The sequence below is a fragment of the Ursus americanus genome, chromosome 23 (genome assembly GCF_024610735.1).
Source record: "Ursus americanus isolate L20-20 chromosome 23, mUrsAme1.1.p, whole genome shotgun sequence".
Lineage (NCBI taxonomy): Eukaryota > Metazoa > Chordata > Mammalia > Carnivora > Ursidae > Ursus > Ursus americanus.
The window spans coordinates 16343738-16371628 of NC_142149.1; the positions used below are offsets into that span (position 1 = coordinate 16343738).

Sequence of the window (27891 nt, forward strand, 5' to 3'; positions counted from 1 at the left end):
GCACCCCTTTATTATTTTTTTGAGTATGTGAAGCATTACTACATTTCTAAGAGTCAGAGCTATACAGAAGACTATTGTTCCCTCTTCCCATTTTCCCTTCTTTCTATCTTGTTCACCCCTTCTGTAGGTGGCCATTTCCATAAGTTTTTGGATTAGCTTTCCTATATTTCTTTTGCACAAATGAGCAAGCGACATGTATATTTTCTTATATCCCTTTTTTTCTTCCAGGAAAGGTAATCACTGGGTAAATATTTTTTAAAGGACTAGATTTGAAATTGAGGTTTGTATAACAAAATATTGCTTCTGTGGCTTTTGACAGATGACTTCATTATTTGCATTTGTTTCTATTTGTAAAATAAGCCTCGTTTCTTTTACCCTTTCCTTACTTTGTGAAGTGATGGTGATAACAAGTCAGAGGATAAATGCTTTCTCAGAAGAAAGGCATGCTAAAAATGTAAGCTCTTGCTTTTTCTTTTTAAACAGTCCAAACTATAATCTACCATTGGTTAAGCAGAAACAACTTTTTTTTTTTTTTTTTTTTTTAAGTTTTGCAATCACCAGACACAATGAATAGTGCATTGGCCCAACAAGGATTTTGAGATAGAGAGTAGAGTGATAGATACTGGCTGAGGAATATTTGATTGACCATATTAAAAAAAAAAAAGACTAATTAGGACTTAAAACAGGAATGTGGATAAATAAGTTTAACAAGAATTTAGGACTGTTTTTAGCAGTTACTGTATTTCTCTAGATTCTTGATGCGTGTTTTCAATGGTATTGGTAAATATAAATCTTAGGTGAGGTAGCCTTTGGACTTGTATGTAACAGCATCATGCTGATTGAAATTTTTCAACATAAATAATTCAGGGGCGCTTAGCTGGCTCCAGAGGAACATGCGACTCTTGATCTTCGGGGTCATGAGTTTGAGCCCCATGTTGAATGTAGAGATTACATACATACATATTTTAAAAATTCAAAATTACTTTTACATCATTGTATAGTTTTGTTTTTTTTTTTTAAGATTTATCTATTTGAGAGAGAGATCGTGCGTGCACGGGGGCGGAGGGCAGAGGGAGAGAAACAGACTCCCTGCTGAGTGTGGAGCCCATCATAGACCTCGACCCCACAAACCCGAGATCATGACCTGAGCTGAAACCACAAGTCTGTTGGATAACTGAATGCGCCTGTATAGATTTTCTTTTAACCTCAGTATAGAGACAGGAAAATGAGGCACATATAGTCCCATTTTATAAATGCAGAAATGGAAACTTAGGTAAGTATCTTGATGGAAGTGGAATTTTCAGAAGGTTCCACTCTCAATTTAGTACAATTTCCCGGCCATGATGCTAGTTCGTGGAAATGACTGGTAACACTGTTTATGGGCCAGTGATATTTTGGTGATTTTAAGCAAGACTATGTTGAGTATCATTGAGATGAGCTTGAAACAGAAAATAATTGATGTAAAGCCAAAAAGTAATTTATTTTGAACCATGAATAAAAGTTGAATTCTTTAGTTAGCTTTTTCTTTCCTTTTTGATAACATTGGTCAGAAAACCAGTAAGTAACCAAAATGGAACTGTTCAGTTTTCTAAACAAATGTGTTGCACTTAAAAAATTGCTATTTCAAGCGGCTCTGAGTTGGCATTAATTGAATAAAGATACACATAGATTGTGCAGATTATGCGTTTTTAAGTGTGTGCCTTTGATATTTATCCTTTTACTTTCTCTACTTTTTGGCAGAATAAGTTGAGGGTGCATGGATTCTTAGACCCCAAGAAAATCTACCCCCATAAGACCTTAATTTAACTTAACTTTTCTCTAAAGGCTCTTTGTCATACTTAATTGGTCTGGCCAAAAGGGTGGAGTGATGAATCAGACAGATGGCTGCTTTATATGAATAACAAATTTGAATCTCATTGCTGTGTTTTATTCCATATATCTAGTCCCTTCAGTCAGGAAAGAAATCACTTCAGCAACCCTCTTGCTACTTTTAACTCTAAGATCACCCCAAAAGGTAATACCCTGAGTCCCTGCTTTTGGGAAAAGGGGAATTAACAGAAATTCTCTACACCTCTTTGTCTGCTCTTTTTCTTTCTGGCTGTGGGATGCATGTACCCTCAGAGTGTATCTGAATACCACATACAATTCAAGAGAAGCTCAATAATAAGTCCTGCTTTCTGGACAGGAGAGCCTTAGAGTCTTTGATCCTTTTTACAGTTTCCCATTGGAAGACCATATCTGAGTCATGCATTTGTTTCCTGAGAATACTAATGGTGTAAACCACCGCAGTAGTGATGATTGAGCTTGAGTTAGTATGTGGGTTTAACATATGTGAAGCGTTTATTCAGGTATCTCTACTCTCTCTCTTTGCACCCTTTTGGACCACAGGATAGGAAGTGTTTGCTTTTTCTTAACAGTGAATGCATATAAGTAGCTTTAAGTAAAATTATATGTGTTGTGAGTTGTGTTTTTCTTTGTCCAGATGGAACACTGTTAGAGGATTGGGGTTAATATTTTAAGCTCTTTACTTTTGAGAATGCGTGATGAACGTAATTGCCCCAATGCCCTGCTTTTGGGTCTCAGTGTGATTATAGGATATCCCACTGTCCTCTGGTTAATGAGTGCCTCCTGGTATGGTTGGGACTAGAAGCTAGGCACATTCCCTCTGAGGTTCATGCTCTTGATTGCCTGCTATATGCTGTTTTAGCTTTGACAGACATTTCTGTGCTAAATAATGTTTTCCCTGTTGCTTTCAGTTTTAATTTGGGGGCTGAATTGCCCCCAGGAAAGTTTTAAGTTCTTCTAAGAAAATCAGTAAAATTCACATTGAATATTAATGGTATTTAAATATATATTTCTGTAGGTATGATAAACAAGATAGGATGTTAGCAGTAGTTGTCTGTAGGCCGTGAGATTACTGATGTTTTGTGCTTTTTCTTCAGACTTTTTGTATATAAGGTTTTCCGAAATAAGATTTTGTTAAAGAATGGCACCATTTTGTCTTGATAGGTGTTCTTACAGTTAATTCTCCCATAATCCCTACAAAATAAACTTTAATCAAATGTGGATTCAACCTGTTACTTTTATGTGACACCTTGTAAAACAGGTAGATACATAGATCATATCTCTGCCATAATTTAATGTTAAATGCTTTTATTTTAAGTGAATGTAAAATTGATTGAAGTTCTTAAGATGACTAAACCAGCAAAAAGTGCATAGTCACAGAAATTTCATGTTGAAAGGAAACGTTTTCATCTGAACCAGAACTTCTGTTATCTTAGGAAAGCTGTGACATCCCCAGAGTCACACACGTGACTGCACGCCGACCTGCATATTGAGTTCTTCTGATTATCTAGCCCTTTGTCATACCTAATGTTTGTGTGGGTTTTTTGAGGTTCCCCTGCATAGTAAATCTTCATGAGCATTCAGGAGGATATTTGCGATTATCTATTTTTTTAATGTAAAAATATTATCTAAAAAAATTGGTCTCTAACACTATTTTTGTCCTGTCATTGTCTGTGTATGTACATTTATAGTCATCACAGTTGTATTAAAAATATTTTGAATTTAATCTTTTTCCAGAATCATTTCTCCATAAAAGACTTCTGGTTTTTTTTTGTTTGTTTGTTTTTAAGATTTTATTCATTTATTTGACAGAGATAGAGACAGCCAGCGAGAGAGGGAACACAAGCAGGGGGAGTGGGAGAGGAAGAAGCAGGCTCATAGCGGAGGAGCCTGATGTGGGGCTCGATCCCATAACGCCGGGATCACGCCCTGAGCCGAAGGCAGACGCTTAACCGCTGTGCCACCCAGGCGCCCCAAAGACTTCTGTTTTTTAACCTTCAAATATTCTTTTGGTATAAAGGAAGAAGAAATGTCTTTTGTGATTATTTTTAATACTCTCATTTGCTGTGCTGCAATTTATAACTATGCCTCAGATGTTGAGCATTTAGATTATTGATATACACCATTGCAGTGATCATCTTTGTGTATAAGATTTTGGGAAATGTGTTTATTGGGTTATTTCTTTAAGATAGATTTTTAGGATTGAGTGATAATGAACATCTGTATAAGTCTTGCTACTTAACACCACTTTACTTTCCAAGAGGAAATCAGTGTTTAGGGCAATGAGTATGTGTGCCAAATTTGCCATGATTTTGGCATCATTGATCTAATTGTTCAGGATTTTTGTGGTACTTGAGTACATGTACAGGCTATATCTAAGAACATTTTCCCAGTGTTCACTCATTGTAGTTTGCTTATGTCTTTTCTGCTTATATACTTTGATCTAGCTTTTTGGTTAATTTGTTATGAAAACATTTTAATGAGCTTCCCAGTCTATTATCCTTTCTTTTTTTTTTTTTTTTTAAGATTTTATTTATTCATTTGACAGAGAAGGAGAGAGAGCAAGCACAAGTGGGGGGGTAGGAGAGGGAGAAGCAGGCTCCCCACTGAGCAGAGAGCCAGACATGGGGCTTGATCCCAGGACCCCGGGATCATGACCCAAGCTGAAGGCAGACACTCAACCGACTGAGCCACTCAGGCTCCCCTCTGTTGTCTTTTCTTCATACTTGCCTACAACTGCTCTGCTCTGCAGATCCTTTGGTGTTTTCTCCCCGGGGGTATAAAGATCAAAAAGAAATTGAACAATACTGAAAAACAGAATTTCAGCCTCAAAATACTGTCTTTGATATGGACTGGTAGCATTTAGAGGGAGGAGAACTTAAGCACACCTCAAAGTCATTTTGAGTATAAGGAGACAAAGACCACTGCCTTCCTGTGGTATTCCAGGAACACAGATAAGTGTATCTGTGGCTTTATTGCCTGTAACTCAGAGACTCCATATGATTGACATCTCAGGGCTGTACTTCTCCCTTTTGAGCGTAATAAATACATAATTTGTTTTGAAATAGATTCAGACTTTTCCAGATTCTTTCCCACCTCCCTTTTTTTCAGTTTATGACCTAAGCATATATTTGATTTGTGTAGTCCAGAAGCAGTAGTTACTAACTGATAGCATTAGGTAATTAGTTATTCACGGAGCTTTTATTAATTTTTTTCTATTTTAGCATATGCATATATATTTACACAATATGGTTTTCTAGAAAGAGGTTTCCAGCATAAACTGTGAAGTTAGGCAGGTAGTAACTACATTTACATTGTCTCTTAGTTGCCTTGATACTGAACCTATGTATCCTTCTTGACCCTTAGTTGAAGACTCTTGTTACCATGTAATTATTTTGCTTAAGCTTCTGTTCCATGGAATCATTAAAGCATTTCCCCATCAGTAAGCACTTAATACTCGTCTGTTGAATATTTTGGTTCCTTACCCTTCTTCACCGCAAAGCAAAAGCCAGTTCTCTTAGTTATTTTTTTCTTCCCTCAGTCATACATGTTTGATTTTGCAGATTGGTTGTCAGAAATTTTAGGTGTTTCATTTAAATGATGAAATGGTGCCACATTTCAGTCTGGATGCTGTTGGTTAAATGTTGTCTTGTATTTTTATCTTTCTCCTTTAGATTGAGTCTGTTTCTCAGCCACTGGAAAACCATGGTGCCTCTGGTCATCCTTCAGAGTCATTGTCTACCAAATCATGTGGAGCATTGAGACCTGTCAATGGAGTTATTAACACGTAAGTTTTATGTTTTCTACTTCCTGTGCACAGTAGTAGGCTTGTAAAAGATGAATTTGGGGCTCTTGGTAATCCCTAGCCAGGACTAACCCTGGTTTAAAGACAGAAACTTTATTGCTTAATAGTATTGTGCATGCTTCTTACTGTAGCCTAAAATTAACTCACCATGGAGAAAAAAATCAAAGGTCCTACTTTTGTGAGTCCTTACGGTTGGTCCTAGTCTTGGTAGAATTCTTGAGAAGTGTTTACATAAACTCTTTTACTCTAGGATGGATTAGATCCCTAAAGGCTATGTTTGTACATCTCTATTTATGAAAGTTGAAGGAATCCCTCTGCAAGTGAACAGTGTGTACCCATCCCTAAAAGTCGAATTTTACAGAAGAACTGATTCTCAGACAGCTCATTAACATTTGCAGGATTAATCATTTTCTTACCAGTCGCAATTTTCTCGATTTTCTTTATTTGTGTTTCTGTTGTAGAAGAGAACTTAATCACTTGGAACCTGAGTTTGTCACTTACTGACTTGCACTTTTCAGACATGATGTTAATGTCCACCAGGAGTCTTAAAAATAAGCACAGACACTGCACACACTTGCACTTGAAGTGACACGCAGAATACTTGTGTCTGTGAACATTGTAAACAGAGGAGGTTGAACCGGTATAAGAGGCTTTGTTTCCTTGTCTTCTGAGAAGTGAATATTCTTCCCTCCCCTTGTATAGTCTTCAGCCTATCTTGGCAGACCACATTCCAGGGGACATCTCTGATGCTGAGGAACAGTTACAAAAAAAGCAACGACTCAATCTAGTTTCTTCATCAACTGACGGCACCTGTGTGGCAGCCCGAACCCGTCCTGTGCTGAGCTGTAAGAAACGAAGGCTTGTTCGACCCAACAGCATCGTTCCTCTTTCCAGGAAGGTCAGTACCAGTGAGACTTGGTCATTGTTAAACAGTAAGCCAGAGGCTCAGATAGAGTTATTAGTCTCTTGCCAACTTTGGTTCATTTAACTAGTGTTTTCCAAACTTGGCTAACCACCTGAGTTTCCTGGGGAACTTGAGAAAATACTGGGCTCCTGACACCTGTTTCCTAGCGATTCTGATTTGGTTGTTCTGAAGTTGGGTCTGGGACTCTTGTTTTCAGAAAAACAAAAACTCCCAGGTGGTTCTTGAGCCAGGTTTGGAAATCACTGACTTGAGCTCTTTAATAGAAATGGGAGAAAAGTTTAAGTGCTGCCATCAGCACTTAGAAGGAGGGTGATGTGCTTCCCAGTTGTCCTGTTATCACTGAAAATGGCTATGTGGCATGCTTTCCTTTCGACTAAGAATCTCCATTAAAATTTTTAAGTTCGTGTGACTGTCTTCACAGAGAAAATGGAGATTAATTCACGAGTGCAGGAAACTTTTGATTGTTGCCTCTTCAAATAACAGAGTTGGATTTATTCCAAAACTAATGAAGTAATACTTCAGTAAAATTAATACCATGCAGTGGTTCAGAGCACTAACTTTGAAGAGGATAAACCTGGGTTTGAATCATGGCACTGCCACTTGGTAGTTTTGTGATTTGGAACGTGTTAACACCCCCTTACTCCCCTCCCCAGACCCTTCCCTTCTCCCCAGGCCTCAGAGATCTCATAGGGTTGTTTGAGGGTTAGATAAAATGCATGTAACTTGCTCTTGGGGTTTTCTGGCTGATAAGTTACTGGTGCAAAGTGACTGTTTCTGTTAGCACTTTTATTATTGTTCAGTCGTTCACTCATTCAACAAATACTGAGTTCCTCGAGCGAGCTAGGTCTGTTCTATGCACTGGGAATACAACACTAAACAAAACAGATAAAAATGTTTGCACTCCTGAAATACTCTAGTGGGCAGAGACAGAAAATAAAACAATAAGTTAAGTATAATGGTATGTCCTGTAGTGTTAAGTGCTGGGGAGAAAAATGTAGCAGACAAGGGAATAGGGACTGCTGGGGAGCTCAGACGGAATTAAGCCTTGAGGCATTCTAAGGATAAGGAAGAGACTGGGAAGGAGTGACCAGTGACGTAGAAGGAAAATGAAGAAAGTGAGACACATGGAAGGCAAATGAATAACATGTGTCAGAGAGGAGGGAGGATAGTGTGTGAGCTGCTGCAGCCAGGTCCAGTTAGATGAAGACTATGAACTAACTGTTGGGGGTGTGGTGGGGCTAGAGCTTTTCAAGATCTGTGTGAGCAGTTTTACTAATGGAAGAAGAGTGAAATTCTGCTTGGAGTGGGTTCAGGAGAGGATGGGAGGCAAGGAATTGAGGGGAACCTTTTAGGATAACACTTTCAAAGAATGCTTCTGTAAAGGAGAGCAGAGAAATAGCTTATTTGAAGGGAAATCTTTCTTACGATAGAACTTTTTAGGGGCGCCTGGGTGGCACAGCGGTTGTGCGTCTGCCTTCGGCTCAGGGCGTGATCCTAGCGTTATGGGATCGAGCCCCACATCAGGCTCTTCCGCTATGAGCCTGCTTCTTCCTCTCCCACTCCCCCTGCTTGTGTTCCCTCTCTCGCTGGCTGTCTCTCTCTCTGTCGAATAAATAAATAAAATCTTTATAAAAAAAAAAAAAAGAACTTTTTACACTCTGTTTGCTGGTGAGAAAACTGCTGATGAAGAGGGGAGAGAATTGTTGGAACCATTAATATTTGGACAGTGGATTTGCAGTATTTGGCTTATGTTGTTATAGTATGCAGTTGGACTGCAGAACTTTGCCATGTTTTTTTTTTTTTTTTTTTTTAAGGAAAACATCGTAAGTTAAAATTAACTATCAGGTTGTGCCATATTTCTCTAGTCTATTCTTCAGAATTCCTGAATTACCAAAATACCAGAAAAGAAAAAGGTATTTGGCAAGTTTCTCATATTGACATTTGAGTCTCAATTTTTTATTAATAGTCCTATAAATCTAGATTATTTTTCTTAAAGGTTGAAGAGTTGATTTGGGAAAGCAAGAAAACAGTATATCACTGTCAAATGTAAGAAAGTAATTTTTGATCATGACTCTGATGCTTTTAACAGCAACAAAAAAACCCTCAACTAAACAAAACAAAACAAAAAAAACCTCATGGAGAAATACTGTCCCCTTCCTTTGTTTTGGTAGTGTGCTAGTCCCGCTGTGTCATGACATCTAAGGGTTTTATAGAAATTTTCTGTGGTGTAGGGTGGCCTCCTGGATTCTTTGCATTCTGTGAACTAGTAAATCTTGCTTGTTGCTATTGACAGTAGATTCTTCTGGTCTGTGCCTAAAATCTAATGTACTTTTGAAGAGACATCTAAAGCATACTAAAGACTCTTCGGTTCCACTGCCAGTTTTTAAAACACCATCATCCTGACATGGAAAGTAAGCTACATGGAAAATAAGACAAAAGAAATAAATTGAGTTCGGGGAAATAAACCATTTGCTGGTTATAGCAGAGATGCTGGAGTTCTGCCAGTGTTGGAGGCAAAGGCCATTTTGTCTATCTTGGTTGCTCACTGTTTCTCCTTGCTCAGTGATATTTGCCTTTTATCATCTTGTGGTGCTGGGTTTGCCAAGCAAATTAATTCAGCACTTTGTTGAGTGCCCACTGTGTTGCAGGTATTCTTCAGGTTTCATTGGTGAACCAAGTCCTTGCCTTCATGGAGCTAACTTTCTGATGACAGAGCCTAGTTGCAAAGAAGTTAACAGATAAACCATTTTCTGATGTTGGTAAATGGCATTGAGAGTTCTCACTCACTGTCATAGGATTTGCTTCCAAGTTAAAAAAAAAAAAGAATCTTAATAATAGAAACTTCATGTTTCTGGATTAACTCAAATTACCTTTGTTATTTCCCCTCCCACCACATTTCCTACCTACCCAAGAAAGGTGGTTACTAGTATATCTATGCGTATAGAATGTGAAAAACAGGTGTTTAATGTCAGTGTTACTGGCTTACCTACGTATTTTAAATTATCTCTGCTTCACTCTAGATCCAAATATAAAACTCACTTTAGGGAACTCACTCAGTTTTACAGGACAGTCATCTTAGCTGAATCACAGCTGGAATTTTATTCCATCAAGTTTTACCAGCATTTCTAAATTACAATATATCTTACAATTGAGATGTACTTTTAGTGTAGTAGCACATTTCTTTTGCTCCTAAAAGGCTATTTTTATGTCATTAATATCTTCAATTGAGTGACTACAACGAAGGGGGTTCAGTAGGTTGAACTTGTTGGAAATAAATAGGAATAAGACCTATCAGTAAATAATGAAAGACTTTGAATGCCCAAACTGTTGATTTAGGTTTTATCATCTAGATTTTAGAGAATTGTAGTTTTGAGCAGTGAAGTGTCCATAAGCTGTTTTTAAAAGATAAAGTGTGCAGGTAGTTTATGTTTGGAGTAGATTGGCCATAAAATATACTGGAGTCAGAAAGAAAGGCTAGTAACAATAGTAATCCTAGAGGAAATAACAGTCTGAAGGCTCCAAAGCTCTCAGGATGCAGTAGATTTCAAAACTAGTCCTAAGGAAGAATCCCCAGGGTGTTGTGAATATCAGAGTTGGGAGGACTGAGAGCTTTGACATTGGAAGAGTGGGGTTCCCATGGAAATCAGTACGGCCTGGGGAGAACATGGGGGTACTTCCTGTATCGCCATTCCATTGTAATATTAGTGCAGATCAGAACAGGTTGCCCATTCTGCTATGTATTACATATTTCATCACTGTTAGGGGTCTGGTTTGGTGCATGTTAGCAGTTAGCTAAGCCAGTGAAGAAACACTCAAGTGGGAAGTTCTTAAAACATGTATCATTAATGTTTAATGTTTATTTCCTTGCCCTGCTGCTTATGTGAGGTAGAGATTTACAGCTTAATCTAAAACATTAGTTTCTAGATACCGAAATTTCAAATCAATAAAAGTTTTAAAATAAATCTGGGGCCAATATAGGGTTGCTTTTTATTTTGTTAGATAAAGTTATTTTATAAAACAAGTATATCATAATACATATGTTATTTAAAATAACATGCCATGAGATTTTTGGATTGGCCTTAATAGCATTTATTTTAATTTTTTTTAAGATCATACAGTTCTTTTTAGAATTTTTTATTTTCTACAGCATTCTTTAGAATATAGTTACCATACAGTGTTATACCAGTATAGTTACACTATACCAGTATAGTTACCATACAGTGTTATATTTCCATTATACAGTGTAGTAATTCAACAGTTCCATACATCACTCGGTGCTCATCCCGACAGGTGCACTCCTTGATCCCCATCACCTGTTTCACCCATCCCCCCCACCCGCCACCCCTCTGGTAATCATCAGTTTGTTCTCTATAGCTAAGAATCCGTTTCTTGGTTTGTCTCTGTCATGCCTTTTTTTTCTTCTTTGTTTCTTAAATTCCATATGAGTGAAATCATAACGGTATTTGTCTTCTCTGACTTATTCAGCGTTATACTTTCTAGCTCCATCCATGTCATTGCAAATGGCAAGATTTCTTTTTTACGGCTAGTATTCCATATTTGTGTGTGTGTGTGTGTGTGTGTGTGTGTGTGTGTACATACACACATTACCTCTTATTTATCCATTCATCTATCAATGGACATTTGGGCTGCTTCTGTAATTTGGCCATTATAAATAATGCTGCTGTATAAACATATAGGGGTAGTATAGGGGATTCTGGAAAATTCCCAGTGGTCATTCACTTCTTCTCTTGTATCACATTTGAGGATATACAGGACATTACATGGAGTAGGACATTCTCTTAAGGCACAGTGTCATGATATTTGTGGTTGAAAACTAAAGAACTAAAATGATTGTGAGTTTGTATTACAAGGGAAGAATCGGGGCACCTGAGTGGCTCAGGTGGTTAAGCAGCCGACTGACTCTTGGTTTTGGCTCCTTTCATGATCTCAGGGTCATGGATGGGACTGAGGCCCACGTTGGGCTCTGTGCTCAGTGGGGAGTCAGCTTGAGGGTTCGGTCTCTCCCTTTCTCTTTGTCCCTCTCCCTACTCATGCACATGTGTGCTCTCTCTCTCTCAAATAAATTAAATCTTAAAAAAAATAAAAGTGAATAATTTGATATCAAATAAGATACATTCCTTATTGACAGGGGCTTCTTATGATAGATTTTGGAGGCCTAACTTTTCAATACTAGTCAAACTTTTGGGAAGGAGCAGGGAGTGCCTTGTGGACATTTGCAGTTATTATAAAACACAGACAAAATAAATTTTGAAAAGCTGAAGATAAAATATATACAAGTAGAAGCTCTGATGTTTTATTTATAAACTGTCTTCAAGCCAAAAGAATTTTTTTAATGCTTTGAACTAATATTCTGTGATTAACAGAAGATGGTGAGTAGAGCTTTGCTTTGATGGTGGAATTCATCCATGTGCATTGCATTGGGTTTTTAATGGAAATTCCTTCAGAGAGAATTAATATACTTTATAGTATTAAAGGAACATAGAATTTCTCCATGTATCCAGGTATTTTATTTCTTTTAGTTTTTATATATTTCCTACATTCTTGATACTTTTGTGATGCAAATGAAATTTTTTCTCTGTGTTATTTCATGAGTGCCGTTGATTTCTGAAATTGAACACTTCTGTGAACTCTGTTTTGGTTGATTATTTTAAATTGTCTAGATAGGCCATCTGTCACCAGCACATGATGTGATACCTCTTTATACACTTCTTACTCCTTTTCATTGACTAGATGTGATATACTTACAGAGCAGTGTTAAGAAATAGTTGATCACATAGCGAGGCATCTCATTCCTGGTTTTAATGGCGTTATTTTATTTTTCTTCTTTCTTTCTTTCTTTTTCTTTTTTTGTTAGAGGGAAGGGGAAGGGGCAGAAGGAGGGGGAGAGAGAATTGTGAGCAGGCTCCAGTAGATGCGGGGCTTGATCTCATGACCCTGAGATCATGACCTGAGCCAAAATCAAGAGTCAAACTCTTAGGACTGAGCCACCCAGGCGCCCCTCATGGCGATACTTTTAGAAGTCACTATTAATTTTGATGTAGGATAACTTCTTAAAATGAATTGGGACACTTTACCATTTACTGTGCTCTGGAAAACTTTAAAGATTTTTTGGGAAGTATCTCTTTTTTTACGATTTGTTGGAACTTAAGGTAAAGACCATCTGAGGCCAGCATCTATTTTACAGAAAATTGTCCATCTGTCAGACTTTTTAAATTAACTCGTACAGAATTTTATAGAATGCGTTTTTAATTTTTAAGTCCTTGTTATCTGTGGTTATGTCCATTTTTCAGTCTTAATTATATTCATGTTCTCTTACTTGATTATCTTGTCAGTTTTCCTGTTTTATTGGTCATTTCGAAGATCAGTTATTTGCGGGTAATTCCTTCTTCCTGTGGTCTTGGTTTGTTTTGGGTTTTTTTTGTTTGTTTTTTTCCTCTCCTCTCTGCGTTTATTCAAATGTTCAGTTAATTTATTTTGTTTTTTTTTTTTATGTAATAATAAAAGCATTTTAACTTTTTGAATTTTCTTCTGAGTGTAGTTTTGGATAGCATTCCACAGCCTTTGATGTGTGAAGTATTCTTTTTGCTATTTGTAAGTTGCCTTTGAGATTTTGAATTCTTTTCCCAGGAGTTACAAATTGAGTTTCCAAATTCTAAATGGTTAGCTTTTCTTTTCAAACTTTTCTTTAATTACTAATTTTTTTATAGCAGTTGGTTTAAAGTGGTGTTTCTGTAGTTTCTGCTTATATTTGTAGTCGATTATGTTGATTTTTTAAAAAATGTCATTGTTGTCTAGTCTGGAGTTCTATGTAATTATATCTTCTTAGTGACTTATGGCTTCTCTCTTCAATAGTTTTTGCCTCACATTCTGCTTTTCTTGATACTAATGTTACAGTGTGTGATTTTTTTTTCACCCATTTACTTTAGCATTTTGTTTTCTGTATGTTTTTTTGAAACATGTTTTTTTAATCTCCATAAAGTCTTTGATTTTAATGGGGATTTTATTAAATAAAAAAGTTTTTCATTTTATATTCAGTTTTAAAACTGGATTTAAAGGCTTATTTAGGCTTATTTTGACTGTAACATTTCATCGTTTATTGATAGTCGTTTTTATACCTTACTATGCCCATTTATTGAGTTCTTCATTTTAATTTCTAGTTTTTCAGGATTAGAACAACAGTTTGACCATGTTTCAGGTTCTTAGCTCATAATCTTTGTCCCTTAAAACTGTTTCACTGTCTTTTGGCGGTGGCATAGGGTGATTATTTGTTGTTTTGGCATAGAATTAAAATTATCTTATTTTCAGTCCTTTATATTGGTAACCAGTTCTGCTCTGTACTGTCGAGTGTGGTAGCTACTGTAGCCATGTGTAGCTATTTAAAATTGAGATAAAAAATTCAGTACCTCATTTGCACAGCCACATTTCAAGTGTTCAGTAGTCAGTCACATGTGACTGGTGGCTACCATACTTAAGTCACACAAATACTGAACGCTTCCATCATTGCAAAACTGGAATGGACAGTGCTGCAGGCTTTTAATATAGATCCTGTCAAGTCTTGTGTAATAGTTTTGGTTCTTGATTCCCTGAAGTTTGTAGTTACAAATGGAAGTAGTCCAGTTATCTCTATGTTACTGTTTTCTCTCCTGCTTGTTTAGCTCTTACTACCTGCTGCTCCTCAGTGTCATCATTAAATTAAACATGGAAGTGATTGGCATAGTTTGAATGCACGTAACAAGTACTCAGATGTTAGCTGTTAACATTTCTGTCATGGTTTTCATCTCTTTGGTTCTCCTGTAGTATAAAGGAAGAAAGACCAGTTTATTGCTCACATTCCTATTTTAATTCTCCATATCCTTAGTTCTGACTATAGTTCCTCCTGGGGAGGTTCAGTTCTGCTACCGTGGGTAGTTAAGATTTTTTCTTTTTTCTTTTCAGATTTATATTTCCTTTTTATGTCATCTTGCTGCCCTTTCATCTTCCCTGTTTCCATGTAGTAGAAATTGTGTTATCTTTTACTCTATGGGAGATGTGAGAAGTTTCATTAATTAATTGTTTTATCAAACTTGTTTAATAGTTTTCCAGAGGTATGTTCTTCCTGAATTTCGTAGATTTGCTGCCCTTTCCCTTATTCCAATATTCTGCTCATAGTCCCCATGCTGAGGGGTTTTTTTTTTTTCTTTCTTTCATTATTCTTTTTTTAAAAAGTTGATCTATCCAGACTTTGTGATTTCACTAGAAAAATTTAGTAGCTGGCTGTATTTGTTTCCTATCACAGTTCTGGAGGCTAGAAGTTTGAAATCAAGGTGACAGCCCTTGCTGCCTCTGAAGGCTCTCTAGAAGAATCCTTTCTTGCCACTTCCTGCTTTCTTTGCTCGTGGTTGCTAGCAAACTTTAGCATTCCTTGGCTTAAGGCAGTGTATCTCCTATCTCTGCCTCTGTTTTTACATGATCATCTTCCCTGTGTGTCTGTGTCTTTGTGTTTTCACCTGGTCTTATTAAGGACACCATTCATTGGATTTAAGGCCACCCCAATTCAGTATCACTTGATGTTAAACTAATCACATTAGCAAAATCCTATTTACGAATAAGGTCACATTCTCTGGTTCTGGTTGGGCATGAATATTGGAGTGGGGTCTGGGGGGGGCACTATTCTACTCAGTACACTGGCCATTGGTCCTTGTCTCTGCTACTCATGTGATGGTTGAATCTTTTTCTTAATTCTAAATCTGGAAAGGTGCTATTCCTAATTCAGTTCCTGGGTTTCAGCAGCTTTCATACTTAACATACCTGTGCTCTAGTTGGAGAAATAGTTGGACTTCATTTTACTACCACTGCCAGTTTTCTGGAGCTCTTCTGTACCACTGAATTTATTGTGTGAAGAACTTGAATTCCCTGTATATGGAAAAACTTACCAGGCTTACCTGCCTCCTTCCCTAATTTTTTTTTAATTTTGTGAAGTGTAACGAATGATATAACAAACATTATGTACATACCACCTTAAATATTAATATCTTGACTTTTTTTAATATTTAAAGAAAATTACAGATGAACAGTGTTTATCTTCTGTCATCTCCTCTACCTGCTTCCTTCCCCAGAGGTAACCACTAATGGTGCGTTTGGTGTGTATACTCCCAATTCAGGTTCTCTTAGATTTTTACTACACGTATATGTATCCGTGAGCAAAGTGCAGTATGTATTATTTAGTTTAATGTTCATATAAAAATGTATATAAATGCCATCATGGTGTACATATTCTGCGGCTTGGTTGGTGTGTGTGCATTTTTTAATTCACTGTTGCCTTTTCAGGATCTCCACGTTGATAGACATAATTTTAGTTCATCTTTTGTAAATAGTCCACATTTCCTTAAAAAAGACAATGTTTGTGTGAGTGTGAGTATATCCATATGCCATTTGTTGACTTCAGGGTTCTAAATTTAACTTCTGTTTGGGGCTTAATAATTATGTTCGTATCTCTGTGTCCTTTGGTCTGCTATTTCTCTTTGAATATATTTGGTATGTACCATCGTGTATGGTTAAAGTATACAACATGTTGATTTGATCTTTGATATTGCATTGTGCCTGCCAATTAATTGTAGCCTTAGCGAATACCTCTGTCATGTCACAAAATTATCATTTCTTTCTTGTGGTGGGAATAATTAAGATCTAGTCTCTTCACATATTTATAATATAATATTGTTGTCTCTGTAATCACTCTGCTGTGTATTAGATCTCCAAGACTTACTCATCTACTGACTGCAAGTTTATACTTTTAAACTACGTCTCTTTATTTCCCCATTTCCCATTTCGGGTTGTTGTTGTTGTTGTTGTTGTTGTTGTTGTTGTTGTTTTAACACGTACTTATTCATATAGTTCCAGGATGACTGGTTAGATACATACAAGCTCGTGGTTGTTATTTCTTCTTTTCCATCTTTCCTTTCTTCATTTTGTTGTTCCGTTTTTGGTCTCTAGTAATGATTTTACTTTAAGTAAGTGTCTTGATAAGTACTTGCTAAGTATATCTTTTTCCATCTCTGTTTTCACTTTTTCAGTGACAGTTTGTTTTAGCAGAGATGAATTAAACATTTACATTTACTCTGATTACTATTAGGTTTGGAATTCATTGCTTCCATGATTTTTTTTTTTTTTGGTCTTGCCTTCTCTTTGTCTGTGGTGGTTTTTTTTTGTCTGTGGTGGTTTTTGTTTGTTTGTGGGTTTTTTTTGTTTTTTTTTTTTGTTTTGTTTTTTTGCTTTTTGTTTTGCTTTGTTTTGTTTTTTTGTTTTTTTTTTTTTTGATTTTGGTTTTGGTTTTTTTGTCTCTTCGTTGGGTTTAGTTGAATCTTCATTTCTTGCTACTTCGGGAACAATAGGACTTTAGAATGCCTCTTTTTAAAACATCTTTTTTTCTCATTATCTATAATAGATCTTTAATATTTTAGTTACGTTGTTTTTATTTTTTTTTTATTTTATTTTTTTTAAATTTTTTAAGTAGGCCCCACACCCAACATGGGCTTGAACAAATGACCCGGAGTTTGAGTCGGATTTTCTACCAGCTGAGCCAGCCAGGCACCCCAGTTACCTTGTTTTTAAATCCTTCCCAAATGAGTCATCTGTAAATTCATATTTATTTATATTGACCAACACATTTGCCATTCTTGTTCATGGGTGCTTCTTCCTGAACATGTCCTTCAGTAGCCTTCCAGCAGTGGTCTAGTAACTGTCAAGTCAGTCGTTACATAGTGTGGGGTGTGTGTGTGTGTGTGTGTGTGTGTGTGTGTGTGTATATACATATATATATATATGTATTTTTTTTTTTAAGATTTTATTTATTTACTTGACAGGCAGCGAGAGAGGGAGCACAAGCAGGGGGAGTGGGAGAGGGAGAAGCAGGCTTCCCACTGAGCAGGGAGCCCGATGCGGGGGCTAGATCCCAGGACCCTGGGATCATGACCTGAGCCAAAGGCAGACGCTTAACGACTGAGCCACCCAGGCGCCCTTACATATGTGTATTTGTAAATACAGTTATAAATTGCCTTTATTCTTGAATGACGGTGTAACTGCATGTAAAATTTTCTGTTCAGTGGTGTGGAGATACTGCATTGCATCCAGTATTTATCGTTGTTGATGAATTCTGATGTCAGTTTGGTCATTCTTTTATAGTTTATCTTCTCTCTAGTAATTTAAATTCCCCAACCCCCTACTTTCAGTTTTGTTTTTATGTTTTGCAAAAACAAGGGACATATTTAGATGTATGAATTGATTTTTAGGCACTTAGGGTCTTGGTGTGCACCCTTATTCTGAGAGTTCTTGTCTATCTGGAGTTTTGAAAATTGAAAATTATTATTTATTTATATTTATTATTATTTCTTTAAACTTTTTCCTCTTTTCTCCTCTTTAATATGGAATGTCTATTTATATGTAGATTGTTGTAGATCTTGTCATTCTCTCTTCCATATCTCTTCTTTTTTTTTTATATTTCCCATTTCCATCTCTCTCTTGCTCTGTTTTATTCTCAGTAGACTTCTGTGACTGTTTCTTCTATTCATCAGCTTTCTCTCCAGCTGTGTTTAGTTTACTATTAAACCTGTCAGTTGTTTGGTTTTTTGTGTTTTGTTTGGTTTTTTACTTCAGTATGTGCTTTTTTTTTTTTTTTTTTACCTCCAAGATTTTATTTATTTGAGAGAGAGAGAGAGAGAGAGCATGAGTGGGGGGTAAGGGCAGAGGGGGAGGGAAAACAGATTCCCCACCAAGCAGGGAGCCTGATGTGGGACTCTATTCCAGGACCCCAGGGTCATGACCTAGGCTGAAGGCAGATGCTTAACCAGCTGAGCCACCCAAGCGCCCCAATGTATGTTTTTCATTCAGAATTTATTTGTGGTTACTTTTAGAAACATCCTTTTTTTTTTTTTAAATCCTTTCCTATTCTTTTATGATGTTCATTCCTTCCTTTATCTATTTGAACAACTGTAATATACTTTATTTATTTATTTATTTATTTAGAGAGCTATGTAGGTATGTATATATTTGCCAACAGTAGAGAATATGAGGTTTCCACATCTTTGGCCAATATACTTACCTTAAAATTGCTTTCAGATTATTCCATTTCCAGGGGTTCCTGGCTGTCTCAGTGTGTAGAGCATGGGACTCTTGATCTTGGGATCCTGAGTTCAAGCTCCACGTTGGGCTTAGAAATCACTTTTTAAAAATTATTCCATTTTGAGTTTCTTTATGACCATTTCTCCCCATTTTTGCATCTGCTGACTGCCACACATCAGTCTGTGTTCTTGTCTGCTTTGTAATCTTTCACACCTGGGGCAGGGGGGATGAAGGCATATTTTCTGTAGCGGTTTTGTATGATCCCTCGACTGTGGAAGTGTCCTTAAAGCACAGTTTTCCATTGATCATCTTTTGCCTTTTTTTTTTTTAAACTAATTCATTTTTTTTTTTTTTTAAGATTTTATTTATTTGATGGAGAGGGAGAGAACGTAAGCACAAGCCGGGGGAGTGGCAAGCAGAGGGAGGGGAAGAAGCCACCCAGGCGCCCTTAAACTAATTCATTTAGAAATACCACCTTTGCTACGTATTAAGCTGTCATGTATACTTTGGTCTAGTTCTCGGTTTAATTTTTTTGTAGCAGACTATTTTAATTACTCTGACGTTAAAATATTTTGATATGTAGTAGGGCAAAGCACTCCCCTCTATCTTTGCCTATCAGAAATTTTATGGTAACTTTTCCCTTTAAGCATATATTCTTTCAGTTCCAGTTTTAAGATTATTTGTTTAAATCTTACTTGCCTTTTCCTTCCCAACAAAACCTTACTAAGATTGTAGATTAATTTGTAGATTATTAATAGCTTTAAAAAGCTTTGTGTTTACAAGTTTCAGTTCACTTTACTCCAGAATATTTTTTATTATTTTTACAGTCAAGAAAAGATTCTTTTTTTTTTTCACTTGTATGTTTCTAAATAACAGTTATTTTTAAGAAGGTGACATTTCAGAAAAAGACCTGAGGTGAGAGGAATAACATGGAAAGGTCCATGGTTTGGAATTTTGCCTGCCATATTGAGGACGTAGCAGTGGCAAAGTGAGCAAGGAGAGAAGCGGGAAATAAAAGGACATGAGGTCAGAAAAGGGATAGAGGTGACAGATGGTGTAAAGCTTTGTGCGCACCATTGCAAGAACTTTGGCTCTTGTTCCTTGTGAGATGAGGAGCCATTGGAACGTTAGAAGCTGAGGATGGTAAGCCAAGGTTATACCTACTACTGTATTTTGATTAGTTGGAGGAGGGGCAAGCAGGAAGATAAGTTAGGAGTTATTTAAGAAATTCATATGTGAGGGGCGCCTGGGTGGTTCAGTTAAGCCCCCTGACTCTTGATTTCAGCTCAGGTCATGATCTCAGGGTCATGAGATCGAGCCGCACATCTGACTCTGTTGGGTGTGGAGCCTGCTTAAGATTCTCCCTCTCCCTCCCCACCAGCCCCCTCTTAAAAAAAAAAAATTCATATGAGAAAAGATACTGACTTAGACCAGGGTTATTGCAGTTGAGGATGGTATAAAGTGGTCAGATTCTGGATACATTAAGAAGGTGGAGATCACAGGATTCATGATTGGATATGGGGTATGGTAAAAGAAGGAAGTTTAGGATGAGTTCAGATATTTAGGACTGAGCAGCTAGAAATTGGGAAGAGCAGGAGCTCAGTTTGGAACTGAGGTACCTGTTAAGAGAGCTAAGCGAGGGGCGCCGGGGTGGCTCAGCGGTTAAGCGTCTGCCTTCAGCTCAGGGCATGATCCCAGCGTGATGGGATCGAGCCCCACATCAGGCTCTTCTGCTGTGAGCCTGCTTCTTCCTCTCCCACTCCCCCTGCTTGTGTTCCCTCTCTCGCTGGCTGTCTCTATCTCTGTCGAATAAATAAATAAAATCTTAAAAAAAAAAAAAGAGCTAAGCAAAGTTTAGTGAACTGTTAATTAATATACAAATGAAATTATATTAATTGATATACTAATATTGAATAATCCTGATATCCAGAAATCTCTACTTGCTCAGGTTTGGTTGTTTATATTTGTTGTGATTTTTAAAATTAATTTTCTTACTACAAAATATATATTGTGATTTTTTTAAAACACAAATAGGTTCTGGGGCGCCTGGGTGGCTCAGTCAGTTAAGCATCTGCCTTTGGCACAGGTCATGATCCCAGGTCCTGGGATAGAGCCCTGTGTCAGGCTCCCTGCTCAGCGGGGAGTCTGCTTCTCCCTCTGCCCCTCCCCCAACTTTTGTGTGCGCGCGCTCTCTCTCTCTCTCTCGCTCTCTCTCTCCTCAAATAAATAAAATCTTTAAAAATTTTTGTTTTTCTGAAAGGGCAGTAGAATTCTAATTTCTCTGTTAGTATCAGCCATCTTAATTGAACAGAAAATTATTCTTTAATGCTTGCATTTATTTATTTATTTTTAAAGACTTTATTTATTTTTAAAGATTTTATTTATTTATTTGTCAGAGAGAGAGCACAAACACAAGCAGGGGGAGCGGCAGGCAGAGGGAGAAGCAGGCTCCCCCCTGAGCAAGGAGCCCAGTGTGGGACTCAATCCCCTGGGATTATGACCTGAGCTGAAGGCAGACACTTAACTGACTGAGCCACCCAGGTGTCTCTCTTTAATGTTTTTTAAGATCTCACCAGGGAAATAGACTTGTCTGAGCCTCTACCTTTTTTAAGATATGTGTATGTGTTATTCTCTTATTAGATGAAATAAAAAGATACGTAACATTTAAACATCGTAGAAATGCATAATTTGTACACACATGTATTACATATGTACAGTTTCCAGTTTTTAACTTGTGCTTTTTTGATGAGTTCTTATATGTTGGCATTTCCTCCTTTTTCTCTTCATGAAGCCAGTCTTACAGTTTATCTGATTATTAATTCATCTGTTCCTGTCCACCCCACCCTTGAGGTGGGTTTAGGAAGAAGGAAAAGGAAAACTCCCAAAGAATAGCTCTTAAATTTGCTATTTCTGACATCTATTTCCTCTTTTGGCAATTTCAGCTTTTATCTTAATCTCTTAGTTTTCCTTTGTTATTTTTGCCATATTCTTTTTACTTTACACCCAATCTATTGGCTGTTGACTTAAGGGTATACTACAGCCATTAGATAGAATGTTCATTTTTCATATAGACAGCTAGTTGATACCATGGGTTAGTTTATGAGGAAAAACATATCTCCATTTTAAGATTTATTATTTTGATTTTGGTATCTTTTTCTAATCTCTCTTTAATGTTTTAAGTTTTAGTGCAATTTCTAGATCTGCTGTGTGAGCTGTGGTTTTCATCTCTGCCAGCAGCTCTCTCAGCTCCGTCTCAGAATGCTATCTCTGTCAGAAGCCAGCGCTGATTAAATAGCGTGCGAGGGGTATTTTTTCCCAAACCAGTACGGTTAATGTTGGCTACACAGTAGCATCATGTTTACTTGGTATAATTCCCTTTCAGAAAGTGGCATCTACAATTGCAGGTTATTAGAATTCTTTTATTCCAGTGTCAGTTGCCCAGTCTGACCTTCACAGGACCTTCTTTGCATGCCACCCAACTATGTGGTTGCATGGAGGAGGCAGTTGGGGAATGTTGATAAAGACCGTGGTGTTCTCATATGTATCTTTCTCCTGTACGCATCTGTAAAGGCAAATAGTCTTCAGGAGAGGTTTGTGCTGAAACTGAATGCAGCTCTTGAAGTTGTTGTAGGCTTTTTGCTAGCAGAGTTTCCATGCTACCCTTTTGTTTTTATTATGATACTACTTTTGCTCAGAGCATCCCTTCTCACGGTGCTGTTCCACAGGCCAGTCTGTTTCTTCTAGGACTGTATGCTGCCCAAATGACTTTTTATGGGTCATGATTTGGCACATGCCAGATTTGTCCATCCTAACACTAGAGCCTAGGTATCCTGCATTCAGCATGACCTGAAGTCATGCTTCCTCAAAGCATAAAATTAAAAAAAAAAAAGCCTCCCTCCCCCCCCCCCCCCAGTATTAAGTCTTTCAAAGAGTTAAATTACGTTTCTCTGTGGACTTAGCAGAAGAGGTTATTTCTTACCCTGCCTACATGTGTACAAAGGAAGTTTAATGGGAATTTCTATCCCCTTGAATTTAATCTAACGTAAAGACTATGGTGTGAACACTCACCAGACCAAATTTTTTTTTAAGCTTTTATTTATTTACTTGAGAGAGAGAGAAAGAGAGAGGGAGGGAGGGCATGAGCAGGGGACAGGGGCAGAGGGAGAGAAAGAAGCAGACTTCCCCCTGAGCAAGGAGCTCTGTCCCAGGCCCCCTAGATCACAACCTGAGCCTAAGGCAGACACACTTAACCCAATGAGCCACCCGGGTGCCCCCAAATTTATTTTCATTGCTTAGGCATGAACTTTATAACCATGGATTTTAGGCTAGGTTAAAATGTAGCTAATGATTTCTGTGTAGTCCAGGGAAACTTGCTACCTTGTGTGAGACCACCTGCAAGTCTTTAGAAGGAGTTGTGATGTGTGATTGGCTATTAAGCCTCCTAGGTGGATGAAATTGCAGGAGAGAGCAAGTCATGTCCATCTGGGAATCAGGCGTCAACTATTCGTCTCAGGGACCATTGAAAACCATCAAGATGGTAGAAACGTTCAGGTTTTATAAGGTGTTCTCAGCACAGTTTCAGTAGCTTTAAACTCATAAGTTTGGTACCTAGGTAAGTGCTTAGGGCTCCGGCTCCAAGTGATGGATTTCATCATTGAAGAAGGAACAAGTTTACTTAATTACTTTGAAGGTTAGTGTGTTGGAGAAAGGGGAATCTTTTAACAAACTAATTGAACTCTTGGATACTAGTGGTATATAGATATCTAAAAAGAGCCTCTTGAATCTTTGGGATAATGAGAGAGCTGGGTTTTACCAGACACTGAATCGTCAGTTTTGTTTGGCTTTTCACAGGTTCATCGGAACAGCACAATGCGCTCTGGCTGTGATGTGAACCCCTCCTGCGCACTGTGTGGTTCAGGCAGCACCATCACCACGCCTCCAGAAATTCACTATGAAGCCCCTCTGTTGGAACGCCTTTCCCAGTTGGACTCTTGTGTTCACCCAGTCTTAGCATTTCCAGATGGTAAGAAAGGCCACAGAATATAAAGTTTAAATGAGACTTAAAGGCTTAAAAGTGAAATAAAGTCAGCCAGGATCCTGGTACAATGCAGGTGCTATCAAGGTATCGATTTCAGTCAACATAGTCTCCTAGAATTTTGCAAATAGGGTGCAGCAGATCCACCAGACCAGAATGTGCCGCTGAAAGATTGCAACTTGCCAGGAGAGAGATTTCCGCCCAGCCTTTCAAGTGGCTCCTGACCCTGAGATAAAACCCTGCCTAACTTTGCTATCCATATGGTCCAAGTTTTCTACTATCCACTTTTACTAGAAGTCACATGACAGCAGGAATATTAGATCAAGCTCTTTCTTAGTCAAGGGAGTTCTGATGATAAGTCCTTGAGCAGTTACAGGATTTAGGTAGGCAAAAAAATTCAATCATTTGAACAGATAAAGGAGAGGGGATTATAGTGATCTAATGTTTAATCAACTGTCAAACAGAAGAGGGCATTCTCTAGGATAGGTGTCAGTTATGATTGTTTTTTATAAATAAAGTTTTATTGGAACACAGCCATGCCCATTTGTGTACATACTGTCATTGGCTGCTTTTCTTCTACGTGGCAGTAACATTGCATAGTTGGAACCGAGACTAAACAGACAGTGTGGCCTACAAAGCCCAAATTATTTATCATCTTTCCCTTTAAGAAAAAGTTTATAAACTTTTGGACCATATGGATAGCAAGCTAGGCAGGGTTTATTTTAGGATGGGTAAGGTAGAGCAGTAAATAAACTTTAGAACATAATGAGTGGAAAACACTAACACATCTTCCTGTGTACTTCAGATTCCGAGGGTCATTGGCTTTTACCTTCTCTTGCCATTTGGATTTTAGCTCATATAACTTAAGATTTTATTTGTATAGAATTTTATAGTTAGCAAAGCACCTTTCTTATACTTGTTTTATTTGCTTCTCTCAGTAATCTCGTAAGGTGTTAACTTCAGTTTGGTAGATCAAGAAAAGGCTTAGAAAAGTTGTGCTTTATCTCAGGCTAAATGGCTAATGAATTTTAGATGGCTCTAGAATTCAAACTTGGGTCATCTAATGCCTGTCCTTCATTTCAGTTTATAATATGCTTCTCCCCAGCCAGGTTATTAAGAGAAATCCGTTTTCTACCCATTTCTAGACTCTGACTGTGGGTGGAGCCGCCAGAAAAACTTAGGAACGTTTCTTGGGTTACTTTCAGGATCACAGTGTTGAATTGTATGGTCTCGTATTTGAATAAAGAAGCCTGAAGCCTGTAGTTATATTCTGATTCTGATAAGGCCTCTTCAGTATTCATCGAATATCAGCTTATAAACATGGTGATCGTTTCTTTGTCAATAGCGTTACCGTATACAGTTGTGAATTGTCTTCCCCATCCAATCACATATGCTCAAACTGTGCCTCACAGACTGGTGCCCTTACACTTCCCTACTCCTTCCCGTTTCAGGCAACTATAGGTAGCATTGAGGGAGAAAGGAAGGAAAGATGTGGAGACGCCTATCTCTGGTCTTTAACATCTTCACTTTCCCGCCTGCCTTTAAATACTTTTCTCTTCTCTCTCTCTCTCTCTCTCTCTCTCATAGCTCCTAACCATGATACTGGGGTTTGGACAAGAGAGTTGGTCGTTAAATCCCCTTACGACACTGTAAAGGAGAATATATATATTTTATTATTTCAAGTAGGATGTATGAACATATTTGCCTGTGGATAAATTGGACTTTCTGTGGGTTGACGTGGGGGACACAGTTACCATATCTAATATTGTTCCTGTTGGGATAGTTTTGCTTTGATCCAAAACAAATACCACATTCAGAATGTTTGTAAATTGTCAGATTTTCACAAAGATGTCCAACTCCAGAGGCACCATTATTCTATGTGAATAGCACCTCCTAAGTATTGAGAATTCCGCATGTATCACTGTGTAGAATAGTAACAGTGAAGACTAGCGGCCAGCATACTACTTTGTGGGTCAAGCGTACATGCGCCAGACCTAACCTCTGGGCCACCCTTTTACATCCTGTCCTCTAGAAGATGCTTAGAGATGGCAGGATTTTCAAGTAGTTTTACTAATGTTTCCTAACCAGTTTTTGTAGATAGGATGGGAACCAACTGCAACTCTTAATCCTAGAATTCTGTCTCCCATGTTGACCACACCTCAGCCATTCCTTTAAGTGTGACTAGAGATGATAGAATTTGAGGAGCTGGGTGCCTGGCAGCAAGGTGGAGGCATTAGGGTGTGATAACTCTTTAGTACTCCTAGAAGGAGAGCTCGTTTCCTTTTCAAGCCAGTTAATCTTTAGCTTGGAAATGTAGAGGACGTCTAAAACCGTGGTGGAAAGAATATTAACTTGAGTTTGAGCTTCATAAGAGCACCACCTGCTGGCGGTGAAGATCTCTGCTGTTTGAGAGAGCTTATTACCAAGTCTGGGGTCTGTGAGGCTACCGCAGTTTACCAGCAGGAGGAGGAAGTGAGAATTAGAAAACAACCCTAGAAAATTTGCTTGAGAAAATGGTGGAAAGTAATGAGCAAAACAGTCAAATGAATTCTGGAATGTCAGATCCCAGTGAGCCTGAAATCAAGGTCTTCTCATTTTGTCTGAGGAAATAGTAACTTAAAATGATGTTAGTTTCCTTCTATTTCCTATTTCCTGTTCTGACACTTCTGTTTTCCTGTTACTGACCTGGTCAAGCCTCTGCACCCTCTTCTCTGATAATGGCACATTAACAGCATGGCCTGTTTGGGTACGGAACGTGTGAAGTCTTCTGGCTGAATGGGTTCCTGTTGTGTTCTCTTCCATTTCATACCCTTTCATTGCTTACTTTCAGGTCCTGCATATCTGATCCAGTTCAGAGCTTTAGCGCTGCATGGATCTCAGCTGTTACTACTTACCACTTAGAGCACGAACTCAGACCAGCAGTTCCTAAGAGAGCATTTTTGTTCGTTGACTGGGGGATTTAACTGACTTCCTGTTCCTTCTTACATGAGAGGAGTTAAACACCCAGCAAACTTCTAGCAAAGTATAGCAGCCTGAGTTCTTTCAGCAGTTTGTTATTATCCCTAACTGCTTATTCAGTGGGTTTATAGGAAAAATTGCTCTTGATTCTGCTTAATACCTCAACTCCAGGGCACAGGGAGGTATTCTCCAATTGTAGCAGCGTTTACTTCAGAGCGTTGGGGGGGGCGGGAGGGGGGTTAGGTGTGGTGCTGGAGTCTGATGTAATGTGTTAAGTAAGAGTGGAGAGACTCAGCAGCCAATCTAGTCGAACGGTAACAAATAGTGTCCTCTCTTGGGCTTTGATTGATTGATAGTGGCTTTCTGGACTGAACTCCGGAATTTTTAAAGATGAATCTGAGGTCTTGGGGTGTATTATAGAGGAAAGAGTGTTATGATTTTTTAGTTTTTGTCTACAGCAGAGGAGGGGAGGGCCGGAGCATGTGTGCTGGGATATTACCTGCCCAGATCTAGGCCTGTCGCGTCATTTTACAGTGGTTTGTTCTTGTTTTCACCTTCTACTCAGTGATGGAATTAGGACCTAAATCCGGGCCTGCCTACTTCTGCTTTGGTGCTGTTTCCATCATAAATCAGGTTGCTTATATTCCTCCCTACCTCCTTTTTTCCTGGCTTAATTTTCAGGTTTGGGAGAGCAATGACTGGGGAAAGTGAAGGAAAAAAATAGAATCACTGGGCTTCTGTTGTCCCATTATATAGACTTCGCCAGTTCTTCTGTTGACAAGGGGTGTCCTGAGATACAGAGGAAGTGTTTTTCTGTTTCTGGGGCCTTTAGGCATTCCAGCTTAGCCCAGCTTTCAGAGTGCACCCAGATAATACTTTATTTCCTGCACACCTTTTTCCCTAACCATTTTGAATTACAGCAAAAAATATTTACCATTAATAACCTCAACTTAATTCTTGATTGTTTATTAATGGGTAATCCTTTTTTTAAACATGTGACCTCCTTTGGGAGGGAGGGGGGAATCAAACCATTTTATTTATTTATTTTTTAAGATTTTATTTATTTATTCGACAGAGATAGAGACAGCCAGCGAGAGAGGGAACACAAGCAGGGGGAGTGGGAGAGGAAGAAGCAGGCTCATAGCGGAGGAGCCTGATGTGGGGCTCGATCCCATAACGCCGGGATCACGCCCTGAGCCGAAGGCAGAC

At 38.1% G+C, this 27891-nt stretch overlaps 1 protein-coding gene across 4 annotated transcripts in view; it reads left to right on the forward strand.

The window, feature by feature from the left end:
* Nucleotides 1-27891, forward strand: part of KANSL1 (KAT8 regulatory NSL complex subunit 1) — a 177808-nt gene that overhangs the window by 139121 nt on the left and 10796 nt on the right. For all 4 annotated transcript variants that reach the window (XM_045814109.2, XM_087854246.1, XM_045814108.2 and 1 more), the window contains 3 exons: nucleotides 5520-5632; nucleotides 6353-6548; nucleotides 23541-23712. In XM_045814109.2, the coding sequence (XP_045670065.1) occupies nucleotides 5520-5632; nucleotides 6353-6548; nucleotides 23541-23712 (481 nt within the window). The remainder of the gene's footprint in view (nucleotides 1-5519; nucleotides 5633-6352; nucleotides 6549-23540; nucleotides 23713-27891) is intronic.